Raw genomic sequence first — 23,455 nt, 5'->3', positions numbered from 1 at the left:
GGGCCCAGTGTGGTTGTGTACGTGTGATATACATACACTTTTTTTGGATCATATTTTCTATTCCGCTATTTAATTTAACTGGGCCTCCATGCGAGACCTGTGTGCCTTGTTGCGCTGTTTTGAGTACTCCACCAACATGGCCAGTGGCAATGACGCCGTTCTCAGCTTAACTATCCCACTTCTATGCCTCCTTGAAAAAACAATTCGGGCGATGATGGAAGAGGATGTGGCACAGGATGAGGAGGAGGAGGAGGATGAAGAGGTAACATTTCCAAGGCTTTCAGGGCAGTCATTCGCAAGGGGCTCCGAGGGTGGGTTCCTGCACACGCAAACGCCAGGGACGCAATTGTCCAGCAGGGGCACAGTTCTGGAGGATGAGGAGGATGAGGAGGAGGAGGAGCTGGAGGAGGAGATGGAACCATGTTCACAGCAGGGTGGCACCCAGGCCAGCTCATGGCCATCACTGGTGCGTGGCTGGGGGGATACAGAGGACACGGACGATACACCTCCCACAGAGGACAGCCTTTCGTTGCCTCTGGGCAGCCTGGCACACATGAGCGATTACATGCTGCAGTGTCTCCACAACGACCGCCGAGTTGCCCACATTCTAACTTGTGCTGATTACTGGGTGGCCACGCTGCTGGATCCCCGTTACAAGGACAACGTACCGTCCTTAATTCACTCACTGGAGCGCGATCGCAAGATGCGCGAGTACAAGCGCACGCTGGTAGACGCCATGCTGCTGGCATTCCCATCTGACAGCGGGGCCACAGTGGAAGCACAAGGCAGAGGAGGAGGAGGAGGAGGTCGCCAACGCAACCAGGGCACCGCCAGCACCTCAGAAGGCAGGGTTAGCATGGCCGAAATGTGGAAAAGCTTTGTCAGCACGCCACAACAAACAGCAGCACCAGCAGCTCAGATGGAACGTCTTAGCAGGAGGCAGCATTTTACCAACATGGTGGAGCAGTATGTGTGCACACGCCTACATGTAGTGAATGACGGGTCTGCCCCCTTCAACTTCTGGGTCTCCAAATTGGGCACATGGCTTGAGCTTGCCCTTTACGCCTTGGAGGTGCTGGCGTGCCCTGCAGCCAGTGTATTATCTGAACGGGTATTTAGCACGGCTGGGGGCGTTATAACAGACAAGCGCAGCCGCCTGTCCAGAGACAATGTGGACAAGCTCACGTTCATTAAAATGAACCAGGCATGGATCCCACGGGACTTTTCCGTACCTTATGCAGAATAGCAATGGATACCGACCTTACCCACCCATTGTTCCATTTTTGCTCTTTCTCACTCTTTTGGGGTGTACCCTCATTTAAAATTTTTGAAAAGAAGCAGTGTTGGCTACCTCGTCCTCCTCCTCAGGGCCAGATTAATGTAGGGGCTATTGGAGCTGCAGCTCCAGGCCCCTACCTTTTATATAGGCCCCGGGTTGGCCATATTCACTGTTACCGCTCTTCTGTCACTTGTAAACACAGAAGTCTGGCTTCTATGCTCGCTTCCCCAGGCAGCACCCTCAGAACCTCCCCACACAGCGTGAAGGCCGGACAAGGAGGGACAGTTGGCGATGCATGGATGTGTTTATGGGCTTCAGAGACAGCATCCCATGTTGAATTAGGCATGCATGGCTGCACCCTTCCTCCTCTGGGTGCATGGCAAGGCACGGCCCTTAAGGCCCTTCAAAATCCTCAGCACCAAGCCCATGATGCTGTTAATCCGGCCCTGGTCCTCCTCCACCGCCGCTTCCACCTACACCGCCCATAGGTGTGCGCAGCCTATTGCATTAAGGTGTGCACCCCAAAGTTGAAATACACATGCATGTGTTTGCCAGCAGGGAGAGTAATGTATCGGGGCCATGTACCTGTAGGCAAGGAGAAATAGAGCAGAGCAGGTCCCAGGGAGATCTTTCCCATCTCCTCACTGGCAATGCTATGTGCCCTAGGTGATTAGGGTGTGCCCAGGCACACCCAGCACACCCTGTGCGCACGCCTATGTCACCGCCACATCCACCACCACCTCAACCTCCCTCCTACTCCATATGGGCCTCGTCCTTCAGAGATGAAGAAGAACATTGTTTTATTTTTCTGTTTTTTTTTTGTTGTTTTAAGTTATTTCCCTATCCACATTTGTTTGCAGAGCACTTGCCATGCTCTTAATTACGTTTTGCTGCCATTTGCAGCACTCTAGCCCTTTCCTTTGGTGTTTTAGAGCCATTTTAGTGCCTTAAAGTTCGGGTCCCCATTGACTTCAATGGGGTTCGGTGTCCGGGAAAAGTTCGGTAAAAGTCCGGGACACGGACCCGGACTTTTTTTTAAAGTTCGGCCGAACCCGTCGAACACGGACATCTAGGTGTTCGCTCAACCCTAATTGTGACATCATGCACCCACCTCTCCACCTCAGCCAATCAGCTGGGGAAGAGGCCATTGGGGTGTGTGAGCATGTGGGTTATGTGTGTGTGTGTGGGGGGGGGGGGGGGGGGGCGGCAAGTGTCTAGTGAGAATGCTTTGAATGGGCCTATCTCTACTGTTAGGGCCCATTCCTCGTGGGAAAATGCAGGTAACCACAATGGCACACAGAAAACACTGGCTTGGAATGGTGCATAGTAACATGTTCCATGTTACACCCTAAATACAGATGTACATGAAAGCACTCCCAATGCTATCAAGTGAAGGTGGAAAAAGCTTTAGAACCACTTGAAGCTGGTCATACACTAGTAGAATTCAGTTTGAAAATGTTCATTTTAAGAATGTTCTTTAGATTTTCTAATTGTTTTTTTGGGTCAAATTGACATTCGTTTTCTACGGAAGTAACAAAATTCAAACATGCAGGATGGAATTTTTTTCCCGAATGGTTAAATTTCTAACTTTTTGTTCAGGAAAATCCATTTACTTAAAAGTAAAATATTAAACCAATGTTTTTAAACCCCTTTTGAGACGACTGTACCTCGGCTTGAATAGGTTGTACCGGGGTGATGCCTGTAGCTGCAGGCGTCACCCTGGTACCATTTTTAGAGCCCGACGGTTGGCTTTCTTGGGATAACAAGGAGTAATTAAGAAGCCACTTGGCTGTTATCCCAAGCAGCGGGAGGGGATGTTCCCCTCCTCCTGCCACCTTCCGTGGCTTGCCCAGGTCTCCCGTCCAACTGGGAAGGCCAAGCGACCAGCCAGTTTACAGAAGACTTAAAAGCATCAAATTTAAAGAAACGACAGCTTTCAAAACAGCCAAACTTGGCTTTTAAGTGAAAAGGAGGGACTTGGAGTCCTATAGACCCCAGATCCCTCCAAAAAGAGTACCTGTCACTGTCTATTACTGTCACAAGGGATATTTACATTCCTTCTGACAGCAATAAAAGTGATCAGAAATGTTTTTTTTAAAGAGACAGTGAAAAAAAAATAAATAAATAAGAAAACATTTTTTTGAAAGCGCCCCATCCCTCCGTGCTCAAACGCAGAAGCAAGCGCATGTGTAAGTCGCGACCGCAAATGTATGTTCAAACCATACATGTGAGGTATCACCACGATCGTTAGAGTGAGAGCAATAATTCTAGCACAAGACTCTCCTCTATAACTCTAAACTGGTAACCTGTAGACATTTTTAAAGTGTTGCCTATGAAGCTTTTTAATTACTGTAGTTTGTCGCTATTCCACGAGTGTGCAAAATTTTAAAAACATGACATGTTAGGTATCTATTTACTCTGCATAACATCATCTTTCACTTTATACAAAAATTAGGCTTTACAGTTTTTTTTTTTTTCATTCACGAAAGTGTATTTTTCCCCAAAAAATTACGTTTAAAAGACCGCTGCGCAAATACTGTGTGACATACAATATTGCAACTATCGCCATTCGATTCTCTAGGGTCTCTGCTAAAATTATTTATCATTATCATTATCATTAATATATAATATTATGTTTGGGGGTTTTAAGTAATTTTCTAGCCAAAAATACGGATTTTAACTCGTAGGCAACAAATGTCAGGAAAAGGCTTAGTCATAAGGGGTCAAATCCTCGAATGTGTTGAAAAGAATTTTTGTATAAATGTTCTTTCCAAAAATCTATTAGGTTCCTTTCACATGGGCTTTCCGCCCCCGGCGGACTCCGTTTTGCTCAGCGGGGATCGATCCGCCGATCCCCGCTGAGCAGGCGGATGACAGCTCCGTCTCCACTCACTGTGCTGAGACAAAAAAGGAGGACACCCCCTCTATGGGAGATCAGATGAAAACGGACTGCCTGTCTGTTTATATCTGATCCTATCCGATCCTCCAGATGGATGGAAAATAGGGTTTCCATCCGTCTGGATTTCACAGACCACATCGGATCGGAGAGCAGCGGGTGTCAGCGGACATGTCACCGCTGACATCCGCTGCTCCATAGAGGTAAATGGAGCATCCGATCAGGTCCGCCTGAAAAACTGACAGGAGGACCTGATCGGAAAGCTCATGTGAAAGGGGCCTTAGGCTACGTTCACATCTTGGCGTTGCTATTTACAGGCGTTTTTTAGGCGTTTTTTCAGGCGTTTTATCAGGCGTTTTTGTGCAGGCATTTTTAGGTTGACTAGTAACCAATGGAAAAAATCAAAATGCCTGTAATCTGCCCAAAAAGAAGCTCATGTACTTTTTTGAGCGTTGGGCGTTTTGCTTAAAATGTCAAAACGCTCAGATGTGAATAGGGGCCATTGAAATGAATAGGATTTGTCTTGTTGAGCGTTTTATGAGCTGATCCTAGAGCAGAAAAACTCCCCAAAAACGCCGACAACTTAGCCTTAGTGTCGGGACCAGCAACAAGTTGATTACCGATCTACCTGTTGATCGCAGAAAGCCGATAGGTAGATCACAATCAAGTCTGTAGAAAAAGAGAGAAAGGAGGCGCAAACACCTAGTGCATTACCCGTGGTCACTGTTTGCAAAATTTTTAATAAAATGCCAAATGCATACTCCTTTCTCTCTTTTTCTATGTACCCATGTTGGAGTTCCCTGCCTGAGGAGAGCAGCACGCCAGTCTTCCCCTTCGGAGTGAGCGCTAGGCTGAATTTTGTACAATCAAGTCTGTGCCTATCTGTTCCCCCAGCTTCTTTAGTATACTTTGGCTCAACTATATCATCCATGTATTAAATTCATCTCATGAATTGTTCCAACTAGGGTATAGTATTGTTACCATTTACTAAATAGATTTAAATAAATACCTGTTTTTATTACATATTTATCCTCTAATGTATATATACATTATGTCTATATGTAATACATCTACGGGTGGTTACACATCTCACACAAAGTTCCAAACTTTTCCTTTGTCTCTACTAGACACAGGGATGGAGGCACATTAGCATATGAGCATCATACAAAGTCCCAACCCTTCTATTTTATTGTATCTGTTCCCCCAGTCACCACCGGCGCCGCTCTCTATCTCTCCCTTTACTAGCAGAGTGAAGAAAGAGGTAGCACAGTGCTGGATGGAGGGTGGGAGCACGGAAGCTGCTTTAGTTAGCTTTGCAAGTTAACCAGCAGGTGATTGGTTGCTAGGAGGTCCTAGCAACCAATCATCAGCTTCTTAACATAAACATAAAAAGTGAATCAAAACTGCTCCCGGTCCTGCCCTTCATCCAGCACTGTGCTGCCTCTTACTCCTCTGTGATGATGGGGGGGGGGGTGACACTACAGTGGAGGGGGATGGCAGAGGACACTGCTAGTGGAGGGCAGAGGGCACTACAGTGGGGGGAGAGGACACTGCTTTGGGGGGGGGGCACAGGACACTACTGTTGGGGTGGGGTCAGAAGACACTACCATGTGTGTGTGTGGGTAGGGGGGCAGAGAACACTACAGTGGTAGGGCTTAGTATATTACTGGGGGGATGGTGTGAAAGGGGGTAAAGGACACCACTGTGGGGGGGGGGGTGGCAGAGGATATTACTCTGGGGGGAGGAAGTGATTTGAAGTGGGGCATAGGACACTTCTGTGAATCAATATGTATTTTTTTTATTGGAGGCTTTGGTTATTTTTTTATTTTATTTTTTTAAAGGGTGACGGCAATGTCAAGGGATCTTTAATTTCCTATATGTTGTCAAGGTAGATCTCAACCTCTGAAAGTTTGCCTACCCCTGTACTAGTGTATGGCCAGCTTTACTTTCAAGAGAAGCAACATCAAGTACATCTTTGAAAGACATTTTTTGATGACTGTCTGAGAAAGGGAAGATATGTAGGTAAGTATATATGTATGAGAAAGGAGTATATGTAGATAGCCTTCCCATATACTTTCTAAGACCATGTACCATTGTTTCTCAATCTGGTTTCTGTGGAACCCTAGGGTTCCTTCTGAGGTTGCTAGGGGTGACCTGAACAGTAAGCAAAGGTGCATTGATTTCCTACCTACACTGATGACAAATGCAAAGCGACATTTTTCAGGCAAGGTCCTTGTTTCAGCCCTGCCTGTTCTAGGTTGACAACACTTTTTTCCAGTCTCTCAGTTTTGTTTCTGCTTTGTCACCCTGTCACATGGGCTTCCAATGGGGACCTTTCAAGTGGCCTTTTTAACACACATTAGGCAGTCATGGTCCTCTGTTGTCACCACCAGAAAACCTAATCTGAGAAATGCCACACAGTCCTTGCTGGTTTGCTACCTGTAGACAGGAAAGAAAAAATGTAGACTGGAATACTCAAGCCAAACCTTTTAAAACACCAGACTTTACTGGTTCAGCATAGGAGATGACCAATGATTGATAAAACATAATAAACTTTATTGTACACTACCGTTAAAAGTTTGGGGTCACTTAGAAATGTCCTTATTTTTGAAAGAAAAGCACTGTTTTTTTCAATGAAGATAACATTAAATTAATGAGAAAGACAGTCTAGACATTGTTAATGTGGTAAATGACTATTCTAGCTGGAAACGGCTGATTTTTAATGGAATATCTACATAGGTGTACAAAGGCCCATTTTCAGCAACCATCACTTCTGTGTTCTAATGGTACATTGTGTTAGCTAATCGTGTTAAAAGGCTAATTGATGATAACAAAACCCTTGTGCAATTATGTTAGCACAGCTGAAAACTGTTTTGCTGATTAGAGAAGCTATAAAACTGGCCTTCCTTTGAGCTGGTTAAGTATCTGGAGCATCAGCATTTGTGGGTACGATTATACTCTCAAAATGGCCAGAAAAAGAGAACTTTCTTCTCAAATTCGAAAGTCTATTCTTCTTCTGAGAAATGAAGGCTATTCCATGTGAGAAATTGTCAAGACACTGATGATTTCCTACAGCGATGTGTACTACTCCCTTCAGAGAACAGCATAAACTGCCTCTAACCAGAATAGAACCAGAATAGAAAGAGAAGGGGAGGCCTCAATGCACAACTAAGCAAGAGGACAAGTACATTAGTCTCTAGTTTGAGAAATAGATGCCTCACAGGTCCTCAGCTGGCAGCTTCATTAAATGGTACCCACAAAATGCCAGTCTCAATGTCCACAGTGAAGAGGCAACTCTGCGATGCTGGCCTTCTTGGCAGAGTGGCAAAGAAAAAGCTATATCTGAGACTCGCCAATAAAAGCAAAGATTAAGATGGGCAAAAGAACACAGACATTGGACAGAGGAAGATTGGAAAAAAAGTGTTATGGGCAGACGAATCTAAGTTTGAGGTGTTTGGATCACACAGAAGAACATTTGTGAGACGCAGAACAAGTGAACAGATGCTGGAGGAGTGCCTGATGCCATCTATCAAGCATGTGGAGGTAATGTGATGGTCTGGGGCAGCTTTGGTGCTGGTAAAGTGGGAGATTTGTTCAAGGTAAAGGGGATTTTGAATAAGGAAGGCTATCACTCCATTTTGCAACGCCATGCCATACCCTGTGGACAGCGCTTGATTGGAGCCAATTTCCTCCTGCAACAGGACAGTGACCTAAAGCACACCTCCAAACTATGCAAGAACGATTTAGGGAAGAAGCAGTCAGCTGGTGTTCTGTCTGTAATGGAGTGGCCAGTGCAGTCACTAAATCTCAACCCTATTGAACTGTTGTGGAAGAAGCTTGACCGTATGGTACGTAAGAAGTGCCCATCAAGCCAATCCAACTTGTGGGAGGTGCTTCAGGAAGCGTGGGGTAAAATTTCTTCGGATTACCTCAACAAATTGACAGCTAGAATTACAAAGGTCTGCAAGGCTGTAATTGCTGTAAATGAAGAATTCTTTGATGAAAGCAAAGTTTGAAGGACAAATTTATTATTTCAAATAAAAATCATTATTTCTAACCTCGTCAATGTCTTGACTATATTTTATATTCATTTTGCAACTCATTTGATGAATAAAAGTGTGAGTTTTCATGGAAAACATGAAATTGTCTGTGTAACCCCAAACTTTAGAACAGTAGTGTACATGGTAAAATGTTTATCTATGGATAAAAAACAGAATAGAAAAGAATGCCCATACGTTGCCCTGGAGATAAGCAGAGGCCTAGAGTAAAATACCATGGTGCATAGGAACAGAGTATTTTTCTCATACATAGTGATGTTGTCAGGACCTGGACTTGAACCTGAGACCTCTGCTCTGTCTGGCAAAATCTCTGTTTGTTGAGCCACCTGGAATGCTGGACAATTCCTTGAATGATCCTGCCATGAATCTTAGTTGCCTTGAACCTTGAACTCTTTGCTTCTCCCATGAACTTCCTGATTTAAGCCATGTCTCTGCACTTCCTGGTTGCCAGAACATTGTGCTTTCTCCAGCCAATATCTCCCTTTTGTCTCTGGTGCTGCCGTCCGTATCTTCGCTACCATTCATTACCGACATTTGGCTTGCTCCTCGACTACGTTTCTGCTTAATCCCAACCTGCAATTATTCGTTACCGACCTTTGGCTTGTTCCCCGACTACGCTTCAGCTTGATCCCTACCTGCTATATCTGCTACTGGACCCAGGTTTGATCACCTCTTGGTGGGGCGATCCTGAGGACTGCGAACCGGTGCTAACACGCAGCAAAATCCATCTCCACCATCAGGAGCACTGGTGAACACCGGTTAGTGCTTAAATTCCGCTCCTCAGGTGAGCCTGCATCACCTGCCAGGGTGACTTGCCTGTGTTCTTATCCTGGTGGTTCCTGTTTGAGCTTCCACAGCTATAGCAACTGGTCTTCGAGTCTGACCCCTGATTGTGACAGGTGTACTTTTTCTTATATATAGTGATGCCATCCTACCCTGTTGGGTCCTGAAGAAGCCATGTATTGGCAAAACACGTTGGGATGTAGGGATCTACATTATTGTACCTATATCCATTGTTATACTGTAGATATTGTTTACAACTTTAATATTCATTTAAACCTCCGGTCTTATGCAGCAGGATATTTTACTCTAGGCCCCTGCTTATCTCCAGGGTCATGTATGGGCATTCCTTTTTGTTCTCTTTAATAATCCATGTGCTTTTACTATGTACAATAAAGTTTATTATGTTATTATGTTTTATCAGTCATTGGTCATCTCTAATGCTGAGCCAGTAAAATCCTGTGTTTTTTGGATGTGGCTTGTGGCTTGTGGAAGTCAAATTCATTTTTTTGTAGATAGGAAGTGGCTGCAAGAAGCTGATGGTCAGTAGCACTGACATACATACAGAGATTAAAGGTAAAAACAAATATTTTATTTAAAAAAAATAGGTAATTAGTTTTAGCAAACTGAATGGTATTTAGCAAGGGTTAATATACACTTTAAAGTGGTTGTTTACCTCAGACATGAAATATGAACAAAGCATATCCCTCCATAGTCTGCACTTTTCTCAAGAACACAAATGTAATTTCTATCTGCTGCTTCTTTCCTCTACTACAAAGTTTTCCTGACACAAAAGAAAAAAGTTGACGAGGACGAATCTCTAGCTGATTGACAGCCTCAGCTCTGTTCCTGTGTGCTGTGCGAGGGGGGGTCCAATACCTCCATTTAGCTTTCCCCACTGAGCTCTTCAGTGTGTAACTTCAGCTCTCCGTCCCCTTTTTATCTGACAGCTCAAACAAGGTTTATAAATTCTAGACTTAGAACGAATGTAGAAAAGAGAAGACTGCAGATAAACAGGTCCAACCTATGTAGGAGGATTTGTTTCATCTCTTGTGTATCACCTAAGGACAGTCACTTCACTGGATATATGAAAGTGTTTACATCTACTTTCACCATCAAATTCTTATAAAATAGAAGCTTTTACATCTGTTTTAGTTCTTCCTTGAATCTACTTTAAATTTAACTTGCAACTTAAGATAAAATATATCCAGCTTACCTCCAGTAGTGACAGACACTGGAAGGCAGAGATCAGGGCATTATCTGTAGACAGTTTAATGAGTACGAATTTGGCATTTGAACAGACATAATATAGTTTATGTCCACTGTTTAATGTAATAATGATGCTGTTGGGCATTAAATCAAATCCACAGTAAGTTGCAATCAATAAAGACACATAAATAAATACAGTCTATATGCCTGGATGTGAAATACAGTTCCAATCTAAAAACTGCTGAGTAAAAAAAGAAAACCGTTGCATAATAATATTCCTAAAGCAAAGCTCCAACCAACAATGTTAAGGTAAATGTGATAGGCTATTAAAGGATAAAATAGATTCAGAAAACGATAACTAGATAAAAAAAAGCAAAAACTTTGCTGCAATATTTATGTTTAGTTAAGAGATTTCCCCTGCAGTATTTTTTTTTTCAGTCCCTAAGGCCTATTTGACCTGGGCAATGACATGCCTACACCAGATTTCCGCGACAAGAATCAGCAGATTCTTGTGGCTGGGCTGCTCAGCCCGTACAAAGTAATGGCAGGCTGACAATGGGTTACCTGCCGTTGTCTGACAATCAGTTACCTGCCGTTGTCTGACAATGGGTTACCTGCCGTTGTCTGACAATCAGTTACCTGCTGTTGTCTGACAATGGGTTACCTGCCGTTGTCTGACAATCAGTTACCTGCCGTTGTCTGACAATGGGTTACCTGCCGTTGTCTGACAATCAGTTACCTGCTGTTGTCTGACAATGGGTTACCTGCAGTTGGCTGACAATGGGTTACCTGCAGTTGTCTGACAATGGGTTACCTGCAGTTGGCTGATAATCGGTTACCTGCAGTTGTCTGACAATGGGTTACCTGCAGTTGGCTGATAATCGGTTACCTGCTTTTACCTGCAGTGGCTGACAATGGGTTACCTGCAGTTGGCTGACAATGGGTTACCTGCAGTTGGCTGACAGTGGGTTACCTGCAGTTGGCTGACAGTGGGTTACCTGCAGTTGTCTGACAATGCTTTACCTGCAGTTGGCTGACAATGGGTTACCTGCAGTTGTCTGACAATGTGTTACCTGGATGCATCTGACTGAAAAGCAATGGCTGTTGTCAGCCTGTCATTACCTTGTACAGGCTGTCACTATTCACATACACCTGTCATACCAGCCACATAAATCTACTGATTCTTGCCATTGGAATCTGTTGTATACAATGTATGTAATCGCTTGTCTGAAGGAGGCCTAAATGGCTGATGGCCAGCCTCATTCAAGCCACTTCCTCTGAGCCCAAGTTGTCCTGAACCCGCCACACTTTGTGACTGGACAGTAAAAGGCTGAGCATTACAATGATGAGCTTATCCCTCTTATTCTGCTTTCTCCTCCTACCAGCATACTTCTAGTCAGTAACCTGATTGGCTCTTTGTGCTGCCTCTTACTGTCATACTCCAGCACTGCTGTACAGAGACTGTAAGAGGCTGATACCAGGTTAAATTCAGGTACTTATATTGCTTGCATGTAAATAATACATTTAAATATGAATTAATTATACCTAGAGTTCAGTTTTATGTGATTCTTCCTCGACTTGTTCAGAAATGTATAGAATATCTCTTTGCTGGTTTTTACTTTTTAATTTAAAGTGTTACTAAACCCAGTACCTGCATTCACTGTATCTGGTCTCCCACAGTACACAGAACACAGAACATGGAAATGCAATAGTTTTAATAAATATAAACTGCTAAATACCTTTTTTTCATCAGCAGTTAGAGCAGTGTTCTGCTTCTATCAGTATAGACAAAAAATGCAGCGCTCGTAGAATAACATATGGTGTAAATGAATATATGAAAGTCCACTTCAAGCTGTCGAAATGAGTTGTATAGTCTACCGACAACACCCTTAACGTGTGACAATCCGTCTATGAAATCACAGGGACAGTGAAGACCTCCACCACACACAAAGTAGCCTGCTGGCCTCTTACCAGATGGGTATGACCACCGCTCTCACAATGGTCACACAACGCTTGTTGTTATATAGCTTGATAATCGACCCTGAAAGCCTTCCAATAGGTGCTCCCAATTCAAATGTCGGATCCCAAAGTAGAAGTAGCCAGGCACAGTCACTCCCAAAAGTTAAAAAACAGGGGGAAGACCATGGTGAAGTACGTTTTCACAGGTGTATGTTTATTGAAAGTAAAATGCACTCACCAGATACATCATCCTAAAACAGCCTTGAATCAATAAAACCACTGTAGCAGTAAAGCACTTCCAGCTTGTGACGTCGAACCGCGCTGAAGCTCCGCCTACATGTTTCGCTGGTTAATGCTTGTAGGAGGAGTTTTCATTCTCCTGCGATTGTCCTATAAGGCTGCAGAACCCCTGACCCTCTGTCTAGACAGAGCTGATTGGCCCTGTCCCAATTAAATGCACTCTACTAAGAAAAAATAAACTCTAGCACTACACACCAAACCGAGCCTGTGCAGCTTGTCCCCTAGCCTCTGTTCTATCAGGAGATGGTTTGGGTACATCAGACGAAGGGGAGGATCAGAGAAGACAGGATCAAACAGCCTTTTTACACAACACAGAGGATTAACCCCTTAGGTTCCACAGTGAGTATAATAAGCATGCTTTACTGCATAAACAGACTGATTTTACTGTTGTGGGTTTAGTAACACTATTGAAGCAATGTAATGTAATGGAAAAGCCACATTTCATGATAAATCAGCCCTTTCACTACTTAGTAAAACTGTTTTATAGGTGAAATATACAGTACATACCCACAAATCTATTTTAGAATGCCCTGAACTTAGGAAGCTGTGTTATGCAACTATAGCTCAGGCTTGAAAAGTCTGTGCTTTGGCATGCTACTCCATATTGGTCCACCAGGCTGTCCAGAATCGGGACCATGTCAATAAATGTTTACCTTCTTTGAAGGCTTGCAATATACAGTTTGCAGTTCTACCTGTCCTCCCCTCACTGGATGAACAATGATATACTGTAGCATAAAAGTTCAGGAAAGGAAAAGAAGAGGTCTGGCTTTTAGCAATTAGAAGTTCCTATGACAGCCAAAATCTGATTTATTGTTGGGGGTAAACCACTCACTGTGTCTTTCCTGTGTTCTCTACAGCTTTTCTGTGTAATAAAAATGTAGGAAATAATGGCACTCGCAGCTGTATTTGCTAAAATGATTGTAAAACTATATATTTACATGTCCATCGTTCTGTACAGTCTAAGTTGGGATTTGTCACATGTCTGCATTTTGGCAAGTTTTAGGTGTAAGTATTCATTTGGTGTTAGAAACCCTAATCTGCAGACAGCTTTAAGTTACATTTTTTATTTATTATGCAGGTTTATCCACCTAGTCACTAGTTTAGTGACAGATTTACTGTAACAATACAAATTTTGAAATTAACATGTTGGAGAGCCTCCTAGAGTCAGGGTTGGTTGGTTATTTCATAGTCCTACAGGGGGCCGTTCCTGTGCAGGGATAGTGAGCTGAAGCCGCACCTTGTCTGGCTGGTTCACAAAACAGACGCCTTACTCTCAGGCCTTTTCAGGCCTTAAGCCTGGATAGGAGTATTCAACCCTTCACTTCACTTCAGAGGCCTCAGTTACTATCGTGGTTTCAGGTGCAATCTGCAAGCAGTCATACCCACAGGTGGGATCAGTGTGACATGGGGGCCCAGATGTCTCAGATAGTGTATAAGAGCAACCTGCCTCGCAACTGCTCTGACTGACCCTTGTATTTGACCATTCCTATCCCGAACTCTCTGCTCCAGGGTTTTTTTGTAGGCAGAACATGCAGTATGTGTAACATCTGACTTGTTTCCATCTGATATATCTTAAAAAGTAAGGAGGGATATTAAAAAAAAGGAGATTTAACCTTAGAATTTGAAAAGGGTTATTTACTCCCAGAAAGCGGTACTAGCTGAGAGTGTTGACAACTTCGGAAAACTTCCTCAGGAAGCAGGACTATGGGACTTGTTAAAGAAACATACACAAAAGGACAAGGATGCTCGTGACTTTATTGACATGGGCACATGGTCATATTAGGTCAATGTTGTCATCAGCATCCCTACCCTTTGTTTACATGCAACTGTGGCGAAGGAATCTCCGATTCACAGCTCATTGGTCCTACAATGACAGCTACCTTCCAAGTTTGGACCGAACCCAAGTTCATCCCTATTCCTCAGTCTGTTAAATAAAAAAACATTATTTGCTGTCTGTGTGCCCGATTGAGAGATTTCCCCCCACTTCCTGCGTCGGTGACCACACCGGAAAACCAAACAGAGATTCAAAATTTTCTGAATTTTCTACCACTTTGTTCCTCAAGAGCACTCTTTTGGTGTATTAAGTAGGAGCCCTATAAAGTTAGGATTTTTAGTAGGGTATACTTAAATCTTCTTTTTGTTCTTTTCAGGTGTGGTGGAAGCATGCCTCTTGCATCTTTTGAAGAGAAGGGCTGCGGGATTCTTACGGAGTGATAAAGTTGCAGCTTTGTTCATGAAGGTTGCAAAGACATGTGCCACTGCTGCAGATATATGCAAGAAGGTGCAAGACCTGCAACAACAAGTGGAGGGCAGGTGAGAAAAAAATCGAATTATTTATCATTATTTCTTTAATTTTGGATAGAGCAGGGAAGGGTAAGCCCCTGTCAATTTTTTTTTTGTTGACTGTGCTCCATTGGGGAAATTTTAATTTACTTCCTACTCAAGAGACAACATGGGGGAAAAGAGAAAATTTCCCAAAGTAAAGGGTATTTCCCTCTTAGACAGTTGACCCCTGGACAGATGTCCCCTTTTGAAGACTTAGCCGTACCTCTTGTGGTGGGGACGACTCAAAAATGTTGGATTTCCCTTCAGTTTCTTTCTTGGTGACAGTGTTACACTAATATAGATAGAGGAATGAATCGCCCCAGAGAAGACACAGACAGCTATAAACACTTGACAGAGGATCCAACATTTTTCCTCTCTGACCAAAACTAAATATAACATGTTTTGCCTGGAGATACTCTTAAATTAAATTACTTGATTACTTCTGCATAGTGTTTACATAGAGAGTGTAAAGACATCACATGTCCCCTTACTTCACTTTCTGTTGTTGTGGAGGCTCAGGCAGAGCTGTTGCAACTCTGCCCATTTTCTTGCTGCCATAGTGATCTGTTGCTGGCTAGTTGCAGTCAGCAATAGATCATTATTACACAAAGTGTTTTGCTGCTGCGCATTACAGTGCAAAGCCTGAATAAAAAAAGTAAACAAAAAGTTGTAAAAAACAAAAAAAATAGTAAATGAAATTGAATCCCCAGCTCGAAACAATGATGTCAGATGATCTGAATGACATTTGTATTCGTGGCACAAACTTCAAATGCTCATGTAAGGAAGACCATGTCATTAGAATTTGTAGCAATTGAAAACCCATGAAAAAGTATCTATCCTGATATTAAACTAAGAGCCGGTTCACGCTACTCCGACTTGGGACGCCACTTGTGTGCCCTCAAGTCGCCCCAAGTCTCTTGTCGTTCCGTCTTCAGAAAAGGTTTCTGTACTACTTCAAGGCGACCTCTATCCGACTTGTGCACATAGACTTCAATGGGAGTCGCCTCTAAGTCGGATCCTTATCTATTTTCAAGCGACTGTGATCAGACTTTCCAAGAAGAAGAAAAAGATTACCCAGGCATTCCCCACAGACAAAGTCGCCTATCATTTAAGTATCTTCAAAAGTATCTTCAAAGTCTCTTCAAGTCTCTTCAAAGTCGCGCTAAAGTGGCGCTAAAAAGTCGCTCCTTCATGGGGCGACTTTGAGTCGGAGTAGTGTGAATCGGCTCTAACAGTTTTCAAAAAATCACCCCTACCCTAACCTGCATTTGTTGCAAAAAAAGCATCAAACAGGAAATAAAGCTCTCCTAAAGAAACACACATACCATTCTGCTAAGTTACATAAGGGTCACACCAATGTGTTATCATTTTAATCAGAAGAATTTTATATTATATTTTTCAGTAAATATATTGGGGGGTGTGCAAATTATGTGAATGTTGCTTTAAAAAAATATTACTTTTTTTTCTAATTTTTTTTTTACTACTTCCCAATAAAAATCAAGGATATACAAATATTTGTATTCTGATTTGCTGCCAAATAAAAGCCTTATCTGACCAGAAAAAATATTTATAATATGTTAGGATAGGCTACCAAACCTAGAAAGGTTGATTTAATAAAGACAAATAGGCTGTTCAGTTTGAAAAGGAAATTGCACTTTTTGGGTTCGGCAGTGCGGCAGGTGGTGTTATTGACGATAGATCTACATCGTGGGACATTATTTTTTAATTTTTAATAAAGGAGTTGGAAAAAACTGTTTGTGTTTTTTTTTTTCTTCTATGTGACACTTTTTTGGTGAATCCGTAGGGGTACTATGTACCCTATACTCATTCACATAGGGAGGGGGCCAGAATCTGGGGACCCCTTTTTAACCACTTTACCACCGGAGGATTTTGCTGTCTTACGTCCAGGCCACTTTTTGCGATTCGGCGCTGTGAGACTTTAACTGACAATTGCGCGGTCGTGCAACGCCGTACCCAAACTAAATTTACGTCCTTTTTTTCCCACAAACAGAGCTTTCTTTTGGTGGTATTTGATCACCTGTGCGATTTTTACTTTTTGCGCTATAAACAAAAAAAGAGCGTTTATTTTGAAAAAATAACAATATTTTTAACATTTTTTTATATTAAATTCCCCCCAAAAAAGATGTAAAAAACAATTTTTTTTTTAATTTTTGGCCAATTTGTTTTCTGCTACCCATGTATGGTAAAAAAAATCACAATAAGCGTATTTTGATTGGTTTGTGCAAAGGTTATTGCGTTTACTAACAAAGGGAAAGATTTCTGTCATTTTTGGTGTTTTTTTTTTTAACGCGTAATGGCGGCGATCTGCGATTTTTTTTGCGGTACTGCGACATTGCGGCGGACAGATCAGACCCTTGACTGACATTTTTGAAACTTTTGGGGGTACCAGTGACATTACTGCAGTAATCAGTGCTATAACTATGCACTGTTACTGTAAAAATTACACTGGCAGGGAAGGGGTTCATTTTATTGGAGAGGGAGGGGTTAATGTATGCCTGGTGCTTACTGACGTGTGGGGGGGGGGGTGACTGTGTGAGACAGGGACAGATCGGATGTCCAGCTATGCTGAACACTCCGATCTGTCACTCCCTGTCACTGAGGAGATCCGCCCGCTTGTGTTTACACAGGCGGGCGGATCTCCACACTAGATCCCCGACGATCGGGGAAGAGCTGCGGCGATCGCCGCTGCTCCTCCCCTGGCCCGACTCCCGCTGTGACCGAAAACAGCGGGAGCGAGCCTCCGGCGGCGCGCAAGCGCCGCCCAGAAGGGGGGGTGTCTGACGACGTAGTACTACGTCGTCAGACGATAACGAGCCACTCTGCCGCAGTAATATTACTGTGGGCGGTTGTAAAGTGGTTAAAGGGGGCTTCCAGATTATGATAAGCCCAATCCTCAAACGCCCACAACCACAGCCCAGGGTTGTGGGGAAGAGGCCCTTATCGCCATTAACATAAGGACAAGGTGCTTTGGTGTGGTGGGAAAACCCCCGCTGTCCTAAAGCACCCCTCAATGTTGAATGCATGCGGCCTGGTATGGTTCAGAAGGTGGGGGCGTTCCCTCGTCCCCTCCCTTCCTTAACTAGCCAGGCTGCATTCTCGGATAAAAGTCTGGTATGGAGTTGGGGGGGGCACACCTTTTTTTTCTTTTTACTTTGGCGTGAAACCAAATTAAACATGTAAATTGTGGCAGTAGTTGATCAAGCTTCCTCAAATTATTATTGATGATGATTTTACAGAAAGGATCGTATTTGCATTAAGAATATCATTTAAGATGTCATAAGCATGAGTACGGTGAGAACACGCAGTGGAGGCAAGATGATGAAGGTATTGATATGGCTCTGACCAGGGACTGTTTGCACAATGTCACAGTCTGAGATACAGCTCCACAGTTCCAGCTATAACAACATTTTTAACATTAATGTGATCATACTCTAGACCAGTGATGGGTAACCTTGGCACCCAAGATGTTTTGGAACTACATTTCCCATGATGCTCAACTACATGGAAATGGGAAATGGGAAATGTAGTTCCAAAACATCTGGGGTGCCAAGGTTTGCCATCACTACTCTAGACTGGTATAAGTAGACATGAATAATAGGAAACTCTTTTCAGGCTATTGCCATGTATTTTGCCCACTGGGCTTCCGTGGCTATTGTCACTACAATAATTTCCCAATTTGCACCACACAACCCCCGTTGGCTTGGATTGTTTAGATTTGTGTAACAGCTCTTGCCATGGAATGTATCTCAAACAGCTGGAGGAAGCATATTGATGGCTTGGAGTTTTTTTCAGGTTGCTTAAAAGCTATCATTTTTTTAACGTTTTACATGTATCCAGTTACCAGGATTTTTAATGGTTGCTACGTTTCGTTTGTGTTACTGTGTATTAGCAAATTTTATTTAATTCATCACTAGAACATTAAAATCATACATCATAAAGAACTGTTCAGCACTGGTTCCTCTAAACTCAGTGACTTGGAAAGGACAGTGTTAATTGGCAGCACCTGGATGGAGTAACCATTATGTGAGACACATAACCTATGTTTTCATGTGTGTCTAATATAGGTTAAAGCCATGGGTTCTTTTATGAAACTCTAATATCATTTATCTCTAGCTTTAGCAGCTTATTCTTGCTACCTTGATGTACAGTAGCTTGACCTATGTATGCTTCAGATCTTCCTCCCTCATTAGCAAGGACTCGATGGTCAGAAAGCCTAGAAAAGTGAAAATAATAGTAAATGTAGTAATTTCTTATAAATATAGAATAGAAATATAAACCTAATGATTATTAGGATTACATGATTATCCCCGGTAAGAGTAATAATATTAATTGTTGGAATGGCAAAAACAGTAAGGCTCCAATACAATCTATACATTATAAGTAATGGCCTGATTTATACCCTGGTAGATTCAATTACAAAACTCCCCTTTCTAGTATCCTGACAGCTGTGAGTGTCACACAAGCACAGGGAGCACAGTTAGCTTTAATAAAAATGACTCATGAGGTGTGACTGTGCGCTCTAGTTTATTTCCCAGTAGTACCACAGAAGGTGATGCTTATTTTAGGCCACAGTACAATGGCTCTGCTAAGTTGTGCTTAATGTCTTGGTTAACGTTCTGCTTAAAGGGCCTATGAAGTTAAAGGCATTTTCCAGTATGTTTGGCATCACACCTCACTGTATACAGTTTTCTAATATATAATTTCTCTATCGCTCATTTGCAGACGCAGTCTCTGATGCAAATCAGTAGGGTTATACTGCCCCATACAGGAGTAGGACACTAGGCAGAAAAAAAGTTCTGGCTACGCCTATGGGCATTCCCAGGGGGTATACCCTCTCTCTTCCAGCATCTCTTTATTTCTATGTGTGTCCCCATTTTTTATACAGATAATCTAGACCAGCCTTTCTCAACCTTTTCAATACAGAGGAACCCTTGAAATAAATTTCTGGTCTCGGGAACCCCTGCTAAAAATTAAAAATCTACAACTCATGATACATTAGTGTGACAGTCAGTGGAAAAAATGCCCCTTACTCTTGTCATCATTGGGAAGAATTACCCCCTTACAGATAGCTAAAAGGAACAATGGCGAATTTCAGATATACGTAGATCAGACTGCACACACTTCTAGCCATATTTTACATTTCTCATACGATCCCCAGTTCAAGAACTCATTACACATGTGGAAACTTTAAGAAACTGTACCTGAACTCGTTTAGCCTACTCAGCGAGAGGATGAGGATTTCCTCACTTAATACTAGCCCCCCCACCCCCATTCTATAACCTCCCCCTCTCTTCCCCTCTTCCCCCCCCCCTTTTTTTTCCCCCTCCCTTTTTCTTCCATTGGCCTATACTTGTCTGGTACAAGTAGCTGATCTTCACAGACTATGCAACAATACATGTACTAAGATAGCACACTATTAATCAGAAGACACCTTCAATGGATGACACTTCCCCCTCACATTGGAAAGAAATACCTAAGGCTCAAGCTCACCCCAAGACCCTTATTCATTGGATTTGGTATACACTCCCTAGCACCACTTGGACTGTTCCTGACCCTTGAACCCATTCTCACTCTGGGGGCCATTATGAGCAAATGTATCTGCCTGACTCCCACGCCCCTTGAACGGTATGGTAAGATGGGATAGTTCTAATTGAAAGCGATGGTCTGTCATGTTTGTAAGACGTTAACCGAACTTATGAAACAACTTTACTGATATGTATGTTTTGGGGTGGCTTGTTGCCGCATGTAAGACATGGTACTATTTGATATTTTTCTGCATTTCTGTATGGCAATCTTCTTCTCAATCAACACCTTTCTAAAAAAAAAAAAAAAAAAAAGGGACAACGGTTTCATTGGAAACCTATCTGAGAGGCAGAAATTGCCCATTGCTCAAGAAACCCCTAGCAACCCCAGGAGGAACCCTTGTTGAGAAACCCTGATCTAGACTATACCTTGTTGCCATGGTCTACAATCTGTGGCTCAGGAGCCACTTTTCTCTCACTTAAAAATTGTAATTTCCTGATAATCTTACCAACTGAAACGTTTTCCCCCCAGTGTGATTTTCCATGGCAGGTATAATTGGATAGGGTTGCTGTGGGGAACTAAACAAATGTTGCATATTGCAATGTGTTCTAGTGTGATAAATGATGCATATTGAAATTTGCTCTGGAGGGAGGGTATAGTATTTCATCCTCTAAATGTGTTTAAGCTTTCTTTTTCTATTCAGAAAAGTCACATTAACATAGAAGTATTGTTCAGGTGGTGCGAATCCTTCATCAAATTTTCAAGAAGGTGATCTCGGCTCCATGCAGTGAATATGCTCATTTGCTTAATTTACAGGCTCTTTACCAAAAAAAGCAAGTAACTGAGAGATTAGCGGCTGCACTGAATATGCTGCACACCACCGCAGCTCTGTGAAGTTAATGATCTGATGCTGTCATCACAATTGTAAAACTGACCAAACTTGTGAGAAACGCTTCAGCAACCATTTTTTTTTGCAAACGGTTATTAACTAGATAAAATTAGTGTTCAAGAAAGTTAAAGCTGAAGCCCATGTTATTACGTTACAGCATGCGTTAAAAAATTAAATGTAATTTTAAATATACCTTTATCCAGTCGTGTGGTTGAAAATGCTTTGTTGATGTCAGAGGAGAATAGACAGACTTTGAGATGATAAAAAGGCAACAGTAACTCAAAAAATGTTACAACCAAGGTATGTAGAATACCATCTCTGAACGCACAACACATCGAACCTTGAAGCAAACGGGCTACAGCAGCAGAAGACCACTCCTGTCAGCTAAGAACAGGAAACTGAGGCTACAATTCACACAGGCTCACAAAAATTGGACGACAGAAGATTGGAAAAACATTCCTTGGTCTGATGAGTCTCGATTTCCACTGCAACATTCAGATGATAGGGTCAGAATTTGGCATAAACAATGGATCCTGCCTTGTATCAATGGTTCAGGCTGGTGGTGTAATGGTGTGGGGAATATTTTCTTGGCACACTTTGGGCCCCCTAGTACCAGTTTGGTATAATTTAAATGCAACGGCCTACCTGAGTATTGTTGCTGACCATGTCCATCCCTTTATGACTTCAGTGTATCCATCTTCTGATGGCTACTTCCAGCAGGATAATGCACCATGTCAAGAAGCTCAGACTGGTTTCTTGAACACGATAATGAGTTCACTGTACTCCAATGGCCTCCACAGTCACCAGATCTAAATCTAATAGAGCATCTTTGGTATCTGGTGGAATGGGAGAATTGCATCATGGATGTGCAGCCAACAAATCTGCAGCAACTTCGTGATGCTCATATGTCAATAGGGACTAAAATCTCTGAGGAATGTTTTCAACACCTTGTTGAATCTATGCCATGAAGAATTAAGGTAGTTCTGAAGGCGGGTCCAACCTGGTACTAGCAAGGTGTACCTAACAAAGTCTTCAAATGTATCTTCTGTGCAATCTTGTCAACAGTTAGTTTGTAGATGTGATCTCACAGAATACCCTTTTGCAACAAAGTTTGCTAAAATTCTTACAGTGTACTGTATATAGTTGACCCACAGGGAATCTTTTTCTTTCAAGAATCTTAGTTTATAGAAGGCATTTCTTACACAGAGCAGCAGATAGTAATAAAAAGTTATTCTATCTTTCCCATCTTTCAATAAAGTCTGTGACAGCTTCCCTACGCACTATTAGGCAGAATGCCTAGGGCATATCCTTTTTTTTGTCTTATTGTACAGAGATTGGAAACATTTAAAAAGAGCAAAAAAAAAATCAAAAGTTAAAATGAATTTCCTCATAAAATCATTCCTCAAACCCCCAGAAGTTGCTGCATAAGATAGGATAATGAACTAAAAGAGAAGTTGGAGCTCCCAAAATCGGACATTTGATCTTCTATCTATACCCATAGTTTTGCCCCATCATGGACACTCCAGTGATTGTTCAGAGAGAAGGATAATGAACAGAGAATGAAGAGAAGTTGGAGCTCCCAAAATCGGACATTTGATCTTCTATCTATACCCATAGTTTTGCCCCATCATGGACACTCCAGTGATTGTTCAGAGAGAAAATTTGACAAGCTACAATGCATTGGGTTAATGCTACTTAGGTGCATCTTTGGGACTACCATGTTCCATGCACAAAGGCAGAGAAAAATGAAAGTCTCAGACACCTTAAGGCAATAAGCAACTTACCCAAAAATGAAATAACATACAACAAGGTGAACTACATCATATGCCTTAAGGCTAAAGTTTAGCTATAACAATTTTTACATAAATAATAAGAACACCAACTAATCCTCATAGAAAAAAATGGCATTAGTAGCGCAAATGTAGTAAGGTCATTTAGAATTACTTAAATTAGTCAGTACATCCATAAAGCATGAATAAAGACAGATAAATAAATAAAGTCCATCATAAAATTACGTCTCCAAGTGCAACATGTGAGATGAGTGGAGATAAATCTGATACACTCCCAGGTGGTGTAAGAGATATCCAGGTGTACAGATGAAAAGAAGCACCACAGAATCCTCCACCAGTGTGCTGATCACTTCCAGAGAGAATGGCAACTCACCGGAAATCAGTGCCTACCCACTCTCATGGATAAGGCAGATACACGTAGTTGAC

The 23,455-nt window shown here is 42.4% G+C and overlaps 1 protein-coding gene across 4 annotated transcripts in view; it reads left to right on the top strand.

The window, feature by feature from the left end:
• SGSM2 (small G protein signaling modulator 2) overlaps window positions 1-23,455 on the top strand; it is a 507,049-nt gene that overhangs the window by 320,288 nt on the left and 163,306 nt on the right. For all 4 annotated transcript variants that reach the window (XM_082247004.1, XM_082247002.1, XM_082247003.1 and 1 more), the window contains exon 3: window positions 14,632-14,794. In XM_082247004.1, coding sequence (XP_082103130.1) covers window positions 14,632-14,794 — 163 coding nt within the window. The remainder of the gene's footprint in view (window positions 1-14,631; window positions 14,795-23,455) is intronic.

Source organism: Pelophylax lessonae (genome assembly GCF_965119305.1).
Source record: "Pelophylax lessonae genome assembly, chromosome: 2".
Lineage (NCBI taxonomy): Eukaryota > Metazoa > Chordata > Amphibia > Anura > Ranidae > Pelophylax > Pelophylax lessonae.
This window is presented reverse-complemented; position numbering and strand designations above follow the sequence as displayed.